General features: G+C 41.2%; 1 protein-coding gene across 1 annotated transcript in view; it reads right to left on the bottom strand.

The window, feature by feature from the left end:
- Nucleotides 1-5,580: 5,580 nt before the first annotated feature.
- LOC106570106 (ephrin-A3) overlaps nt 5,581-9,539 on the bottom strand; it is a 95,611-nt gene continuing 91,652 nt past the window's right edge. Inside the window, exon 5 of the mRNA XM_014142114.3 lies at nt 5,581-7,928. Coding sequence (XP_013997589.1) covers nt 7,810-7,928 — 119 coding nt within the window. The 3' untranslated portion in view covers nt 5,581-7,809. The remainder of the gene's footprint in view (nt 7,929-9,539) is intronic.

The following is a 9,539-nucleotide window of genomic DNA, read 5'->3' as shown; positions in this document are numbered from 1 at the left end:
CAAGCAATCAATCAGCCAATCAATCAATACATGTTTAAATAAAGCTGGATAAAGCATACTTACTTTCATTTATATATTCACAAGGGGGAAGTATTTTCTTATTATGAGAGGAAATAGGGGTCTTTCAGAAATGTTGAAATGTGTTTGTCTTTAATTTATAAGGTGCTTTGGCCACACAAATGGGGACATATTATGTATTATATTCTAAAAAGGAGGTGATCCATGTGAGAGACCCTTTAATGATCAATTATCCCTGTTTTCAGAGAGCTGAAGAGACATCTGATTTGATGAGTTGTGAAGGTGTGAAAAGCCCCCACTCTCGTTTAAACAAAGACTTAAGGCGATTCACTGTTTTATATGTTGATTTCGAACATTATGGACATAATCATAGCAAACTGTAGTTGGTGGCTGGTGACAGTAGTTCCATTTGATATTCTGTGATAAGGGTCTTCCGCTTTTCAACACATTGGGATCAACTGATCCAGAGAGGATTGTCAGGAACCCAAATTAATGCGCACAAAAGCCATCGAGGAATTGAGCTTAACGCCTTTCTAATTAAGATACACATTGATATTTCCCCGCTCCGAGCTTCCAGACGATAGGCACTTTACAGCAGCATTTCCTTTAAGAACCTAGCTCTACAAATAAAGCCCTAAGTTTAGCAACAGATGCCATGCCTACCTGGCTGCTTCCGCCATGTCAGCTGTTCTTGTAGTCCACTGCCTCCATCATCCATTCATCCTGAATTGTGCCACTCAGAGGATTGGTATCTGTCCAAAGGGTCAGGCACCTCAGTCTGTGACCATGTGTGTGAACTAGCTAACAAGGAAACGAGCATTAGACAAAGCATGAAAAACATGATCATCCAAACATGATAACCCCCACCATTCCTACACATGTATTGTGTGAAAAGACTCAAGAATTAGCAAGTGTCCTTTTTCTGTTTTGAAAGTGCTTTTGAAATTGAGTGTGTTGTCACTCTCTATAATAGCCTACTGGTATGGTTTAAGATTGATGCTCGAGGTTGAACAGCCAAAACATTATAAGGTTTTACCTCAAAGCGTTTGTCATGTAGATGGATGTTTGCTTTGATAAGCGACTCATGCTTCCTGACGGACTATGGGCGGGAAGCACGAGTCGCGTAGCCTAGGCCAACATGTAAAATAAATGAGAGGGATGATGGAGGCTGATTTTTGACAGTTAGGTTCTAAATTCTGTCCAGTTGACAATATATTATCACAACAGTGATACAGTAGGCTAGGGCTATTTGGTTAACCACCTATGAATAATTAGCACATTTTTCCTGTTATAAAAAAGAAATACATTTGAGCAGTTGCCAAATAAACAACAGGCCTACCTACAGCTGGAACCAGCCTTCCATCCGACCATCCACATTCTGAAGCATGCTGACGAGATTCTTCATTGATGTCATACGCTCTTACAAGTTCTCAGTGGAACTAGAGTCGGCATCTGTTCCATTGTCGGGACCAGACGGTGCAGGTTGTCTAGGGAATTCTACCCGGCGTCCGCCATGCACCCAGTAGGCTAGGTTACAGATGGTTCATTTCACAATAAATGACTCAGAAAACAATAAATGTGTCCAATCACCTAAAGGTTATCTCCCTTTACTAATGGAATACCCTTCTTTTAAGGAGGAGAATGTCAATGGATTAGGCTATAGCACTCCCTTGGTAAGCTTTTTTGAAAATCAAACTAACATTAATCATCATTTCCAACATTGTCCAAACATGCAATCCTCAGGCTAATGTCAAGCAATAACTGATGGTGGCACACACATGAGCTATCATGTTACTTACTCGCAGATGGCGATATTGAGTCGTTTCATCTTACTGTCCAAAGGGAATGTATGCAGCCGGCTATACACTCGTATCCCACGTGGATCGGTTTGTACATCTCCATTCAGGCTGCAAAGGCATCGATGTCCTCTTTAATTAGATTTAATGGCAAAAAGGTGGAAAGAAACTGAGGAAATATGCATAATTTCTCTGGCTAATGCTACTTCCTGACATTGCGTACAGCGTTCAGACCAAGGGTAAACAACAGACTGTTGCAACTTGACTGGCTGAACGCGATACACAACATCCAGGACTAGCATTTAGACGTTAGCATGGTGGAGGAAAATGGTGTTTCATAAAGATAGCATGGATAGTTTCCATGTTTTTTTCCGCCTTCTCACTATTAAATTGAGTTAAGGAGGAAATCGACACCTTTGCAGCCTGAATGGGGAAAGTTTTCTGTACGAACCGGTCCACGGGGGATATGAGTGTAAAGCCGGCTGCATACATTCCCTTTGGATGGTAAGATGAGGCATTTATTCATGAAGTGATGATTTATCTTATAACCCGTTTAGCCCAAAGAGCTACAGCACATCCTACCTCTACCCCCAGAAAACATAAATAAATCATACAAAATGTAAGTATTAAATTAATGTACAAGTCTAAAGGAGACTGACTAAGATCCCAAAAGCCTGTGCATGCAGAGAGCCAAGGTGACAACTATCTATCTTTTAATTATACCCATAAATGCCAGATATAATCAGGTTTTAATATCTATAATTGCCACGAGACACCAGTTAATGTTCCTCTGCACCTCTTTCACCTCCAGCTAAACAGCTTTGTTATTGGAGTGAAAAGCAGGAGAGAAAGAGAAAGAGAGAAAGAAAGCTAGAAGCACAATCATTCCCAATCCTCATCCTGAGGACACAAAGGGGTGCACTTAGCACTAAGTAACACTTGATTCAACGAATAAACTTATCATCAAGCCTTTAGTTGAATCAGGTGTGTTACAGTAGTCCTAGGGAAAAAAACAAACATGCACCTTTTTGGGTCCCCAGGACCTGGATTGGGATGCAGTGACGTAAAACATGAAAGAGAAATCTAACTTGCCCTCTTTTCTCTCTGATGTGGACATTACTGCATCTGATATACAGTTGAAGTCGGAAGTTTACATACACCTTAGCCAAATACATTTAAACTCAGTTTTTCACAATTCCTGACATTTAATCCCAGCAAAAATTCTAGCAAAAACAAAAACAGTTAGGATCATCACTTTATTTTAAGAATGTGAAATGTCAGAATAATACTAGAGAATGATTTATTTCAGCTTTTATTTCTTTCATCACATTCCCAGTGGGTCAGAAGTTTACATACATTCAATTAGTATTTGGTAGCATTGCCTTTAAATTGTTAAACTTGGGTCAAACATTTCGGGTACCCTTCCACAAGCTTCCCACAATAAGTTGGGTAAAATTTGGCCGATTCCTCCTGACTTTGCTGGTGTAACTGAGTCAGGTTTATAGGCCTCCTTGCACGCACACGCTTTTTCGGTTCTGCAAACAAATGTTCTATAGGATTGAGGTCAGGGCTTTGTGATGGCCACTCCAATACCTTGACTTTTTTGTCCTTAAGCCATTTTGCCACAACTTTGAAGTATGCTTGGTGTCATTGTCCATTTGGAAGACCCATTTGCGACCAAGCTTTAACTTCCTGACTGATGTCTTGAGATGTTGCTTCAATATATCCACATCATTTTCCTTCCTCATGACGCCATCTATTTCGTGAAGTGCACCAGTCCCTCCTGCAGCAAAGCACCCCCACAACATGATGCTGCCACCCCCATGCTTCATGGTTGGGATGGTGTTCTTCGGCTTGCGAGCTTCCCCATTTTTCCTCCAAACATAACGATGGTCATTATGGCCAAACAGCTCTATTTTTGTTTCATCAGACCAGAGGACATTTCTCCAAAAAGTACGATCTTTGTCCCCATGTGCAGTTGCAAACCGTAGTCTGGCTTTTTCATGGAGATTTTGGAGCAGTGGCTTCTTCCTTGCTGAGCGGCCTTTTAGGTTATGTCGATGTAGGACTCGTTTTACTGTGGATATAGATACTTGTGATCCTGTTTCCTCCAGCATATTCACAAGGTCCTTTGCTGTTGTTCTGGGATTGATTTGCACTTTTTGCACCAAAGTACGTTCATCTCTAGGAGACAGAACGCGTCTCCTTCCTGAGCGGTATGACGGCTGCGTGGTCCCATGGTGTTTATACCTGCGTACTATTGTTTGTACAGATGAACGTGGTACCTTCAGGCGTTTGGAAATTGCTCCCAAGGATGAACTTGGCTGAGGTCTTGGCTGACTTTTTTTGATTTTCCCATGATGTCAAGCAAAGAAGCACTGCGTTTGAAGGTAGGCCTTGAAATACATCCACAGGTACACCTCCAATTGACTCAAATGATGTCAATTAGCCTATCAGAAGCTTCAAAAGCCATGACATAATTTTCAGCAATTTTCCAAGCTGTTTAAAGGCACAGTCAACTTAGTGTATGTAAACTTCTGACCCACTGGAATTGTGATACAGTGAATTATAAGTGAAATAATCTGTGTGTAAACAATTGTTGGAAAAATTACTTGTGTCATGCACAAAGTAGATGTCCTAACCGACTTGCCAAAACTATAGTTTGTTAACAAGAAATTTGTGGACTGGTTGAAAACCGAGTTTTAATGACTCCAACATAGGTGTATGTAAACTTCCGACTTCAACTGTATGTGTCAGTCCCTTTGGTAGACTTCTCCAGTTAGCGTACCAAGATTAGAGAGAACCTGATAGGGGCACAGGGAGCGAGGGGTGGAGGGACGGGGAGAAAGACTGAGGGAGATAGATGTGTGGAGACATGAATGGCTTGCAGGTGTTTTGTGGAGAGCAGAGCGAGAGAATGGGGGATGGAGAGAGAGACAGAGAGATGGAGCAGTAGGTTGGTTTTCCCCACGTTGTCATTATGTTTTATGGGTGCTGCGTTTGTGCTCTCAAGTGGAGATATATTACTGTAAGCACAGGCCATGTGATGAAGGTGTTAGTGTGGATGAGTGGGTTGTGCGTGTCAGTATGTAGGATGGAAATAGTTCAAATGAGTATGAGAGAGGGAATGGGGGAGCAAGATCTTAACAGGAAAAGACAAGGACCAAACAGAAAGGGAAGATAAACACACAAACTGTAAGAGAAAGAGAAAGTTTAGGGCAAGGTAAGGTGGAGGTGAGATAGAAGATCAAAGAAGAAAAAGAAACATAAATGGAGACCGAAAGGTCGTGCTAAATCCAACAAGCTCTCACAGTCTCATGTCAGAATTAGACATTCATCCCTGTTTCTCAAACGTCAAGTGTTTAGTAACTTCTCCGTATCATTCCAAGGTTAAGTTTAGGCATTAACTCATAATTCTTAAGGTTAGGCATTAACTACAAATCGTTAAGGTAAGGGTTAAGGTTAGGGATAGGCTTAAAACAATAATATATAAACAACTTTCTATCGCTGGATTCGAACATGGAACCTTTGGAACCGCCCTAGCAAAACCAAAGCCTCCTTGAAGGTAACAACACTTACTGCTGCTCCTAGGGGCCGGTTTCCACGTCATCTCCCGACGTCCTCAGACATGGATGGACATCGAATACTGACTTGTATCACGGGTGACGTGCCTGGCTAAATCATTCTTATAAAGAACGTTCCTGACAAAACAACTTAGCAACTGAATAATTTAACTTAGGATATAGATGTATAAAGACTTTTGCTAAAAGTATGATTTTTATTGTCATCATTTTAATCATTGTCATTCTTAGTTCAATTTACATGTTTTTAAATTGATTCTTGTCAAAGGTAAACACAATTCTTGTTGTTGTCTCCAACATTAGTAAATGCTTTTTTTAATCCCCCCGGCCCCTAACATAAACTAACATTACTGAAGCACATACTCTCTATCTATCTCTCATACACTCCTGCATATTCAGATCCTACAAACAAGTCCCTCAACAAATACGAAAAGTCTAAAATGCACACATACTCGAAAGCGCAGACAAGCACACTCCTAATACATACATACACACAATAATGTGCACGCATATGCCTTTTATCTCTCACTCTCTCTGACACACACACACACACACACGAATTCAGCCCCTACCAGCATGTTTATAAAGTTATATTACAATGCACTATCGTCATTTCTCGTGTCAAGAATTTTAAGTGCAGCACTGGAGGAGTGATGTTTTTTATCCAGTCTCACCTCTCCTCTTATTTCCCCTGTGCTGCTGGCATAAATGCTATGGTTAAATGTAATGCTTTATAACATGTGAGAAGAATAGTTACACCTCTCCTCAAAAGTCTTAACTGGCATACATCCATGTACTGTACTTAACAGAAGCAAATGCTTTAGCAAAAATAAAAAAGTAAAAATAATTTGGTACAATAGCTTAATGAAATAATACTTTGAAATGTACACGAATAAACAAGCAAATCAATAAATAATGTAAACAAATGTGTAAATAAATGTTAATAAACCATACAGCATTGTCATCGAAAATGCAATCCTAATATTGTCAGACTTTATAGTATAAAACAGTAAATCTGTGGACTGCTGTCTGTTTGCACATTCACCCATGTTTACAAAATGGCGACTAAAGTAATCTGTGACACAAATCACAGTTTCCTCAGGCACTGTGACTACTGTATTTGGTAGTTACCACAGTGACTGAGATTGCAATAATAAACAGCCCTGATTCGGTAACCTTTGAAAGTGATGGGGAAAAAATAATAATAATCAGGTCTGGATTTGTAGGGTATTTGTTGTTATGAAATGTTTAATATTGTAATTTGTGGCAATAGAAACCATTCTGTTGACTATTGATACAAGATTGCTACCTGGAACCCAGACAAAGTGTTATGGGTAGATGCATCAGGCAAAAACAGATCTGTGCTTCTGGAAATGCCCTCAAAGCACAGGTGCAGAGTCTCTTTTATTCCAGTTAATAAGGTTTGAAGGCAGATATGAAAACAGATCTAGGACCAGTTCTTGAAGGGCACTGTCTATTTTGTCCTTGACATGTGGGCTTTGGACCTTTTTATGCACCACAAAGCCACAGTTAGAGAACATCTAGAGGAGATGGATAAGGGCTCTCAAAAGCCTTATAGAGATTCTCTTAAAATATTTCTGTCTTCCGGTCAACACCATCAACACCTGGGCCTTGGTGTGACCAACTCGTATCTATGACAGTAAAAGATGGGTTAACATCCGGTAGAATGGCAGCAGTGTAGAAAAATGACTGCAAGTATATGGCACAGCACAGTACAGTGAATCTTGTCAGAGTTCAGCATGGTCCACAGTACTGCAGCACCGCCAAGTCCAGTTGAGTCCCGTCCATCAAAGCCCATTCGACAGTCCATTGGTCAGGCTCAGTGGAGCCCAGTCCAGTTATGTCCATCCTACTCCACAGAGCTCAAAGGTCCTCCATATTGGGACTAGCTGAAGACAATGTCATGCGAGTTCCTTCGCAGATAGACAGGCAGCCATACTCCCATTACAAATCCCACTGCACATGTCCTACTTTAACGGTGTGTGTGTAGCCAGAGGCAGCCTAGGCATGATGGCAGTATCATGCCTAGGCTGAATGCCATTTTCTGCTTTTGGTCTGTGTGGTGGCACACCAAATGCATGAAATGCAGTGGCACATATGCAAGTAGTGTATGTCCGACAATGCATGAACCAAAGACGTCATGTCGCACAAACTGTGTATCAACAGTGACTACAGGTGAGTTAAGATAGAATTGAGTGAGTACGATTTGAGAGTAAGTCCTGTTTTTTATGGTTGTGTCAAATTGATTGTAATTCTGGCTTTTGATTGGTTGAATTGTGTGACCTTTACTTGGGTCCCTCTCACTTTCTAATTGAACCTAGGGTCAATGGATACAGAGCCCTTCAGTCCAAGCGGTTCAGGTATCCATGTGATGTCACTCGGGGACACAGTCGCTAGGAAACCAGGAGGGCGGAGATGAGCAGTGTTGCCACGGTGAGCAGAAGGCGATCGCGTGATCGGCTGCTGCCACTGACGCTCTTCTCCAGTTTGGGAATTTCAGGGTTAAATTCATCTGTGGAGAGAGAGAAAAAGAGAGAGAGAGAGACAGAGGGAGTGAGAGAGACAGACAGAGACAGACCGAGAGAGTGCGAGAGAGAGAGAGAGAGTGAGAGAAACCATCAAATGACACATTAACTCAATAAATCTACAGCCGATGTTGTGCAATGCATACAAATAATGCACATCCACATGTAGAGAACAAACAGAGAAATGTAACAAAAAAATCGGCAATTATCACCGGTGCTGCTACATATGATGCCGTATTCCCTCTTAGGAGGAGGAATAAACACACTTTGTTGTTCATCTTTTAAAATGTACGCATATTTTTATTCTAATGATTCGGCTTCATCTAGCAGGATTTGCAATTAAATGAAATTAACATAGAACAAACCCATTGATTAGGCACAATCCTGCATTAGCTGGAGAGCAAGAGAAAGAGAGAACAGGGAAAAAATACATCTCGTTCTCAAAGTAAGCTTGGGATGTGTGACCAGAATCCTGAGCCTCCCTATAGGTGATAGATTGTGGCTTGGGGTGGCAGGTAGCCTAGTGGTTAGAGCGTTGGGCCAGTAACTGAAAGGTTGCTGGATCGAATCCCCGAGCTGACAAGGTAAAAATCTGTCGTTCTGCCCCTGAACAACACTTTAACCCACTGTTCCCTGGTAGGCCGTCATTATCAATAAGAATTTGTTCTAAATTGACTTGACTAGTTAAATAAAGGTGAAAAAATAAAGAAATAGGCCCCTATGGGGACAGACACTGAAGAGAGACACACACACAAGATATGACACTTGGCGGCAGATTCCCCCCCCCCCGTTGACTCAAGAGAAAGAACAACATCTAACTCGACCGGTTTGTCTGTGCTTCTGCCACGTCAAAACCATTCTTAGAAATATTAGGAAACCTGTCTGTCGGCTACGACGATGACACAACACTGACATCTACACCAGTGACATGGTCAAATAAGTCTAGTTGAGTACATGTGGTAAACTGAGACTGTTCCAGCTGACAGCCCATAAAGTTAGATAGAGGACTCCAGATGGATATAACCCATTTTACCATGCCATTGAGGGCCTCTACCATTTTAAAGCAGTCAACTGGGTGGGGATTCCTATGGGTTTTGAGCGATCAGCCAATGATCAGAGCATGGTCTTCTTGAAATTGGATGGCCTATGGTCAGTTAATGGCTTTAAGCTAAATCACCACCATCTAGTCTCAATAATAAACACACAAGATTTGATTCAGGACTCCAGCACTGCAGGTGGTGGTAAATCACTAATATTAGCTTTACACTTCTTTGAAACACAAAAGAAAAAGAACATTGGCTACTTGGAGATAGCGTCAATAGCAATGCCCATGCTGTCACAGATGCCATAATTGCACAAATACAAAGATGAGTTCTTTATTGAACTCTATGAGAATGACAAGGTATTCATCAGTACGTTATCTCAGACAGGGAGGGGCGTTGAGTGAGTTTGTTTCATAGAAACTGTGAGTGTTAACCTGAACAGGAAGTTAGTATGCTGCAAAGTTAGAGAATATTGACACTGTATTAGGTGGAATAGTGTCCCTGATTGAGTAAAGCAGTGTTTAAAACATTTTTTTTACAGGGTAGATCAGCTTT

The sequence above is a fragment of the Salmo salar genome, chromosome 14 (assembly GCF_965601325.2).
Source record: "Salmo salar chromosome 14, fSalSal1, whole genome shotgun sequence".
NCBI lineage: Eukaryota > Metazoa > Chordata > Actinopteri > Salmoniformes > Salmonidae > Salmo > Salmo salar.
The sequence above is the reverse complement of the archived record's forward strand: the minus strand, read 5'-3'. Positions and strand labels throughout refer to the sequence as shown.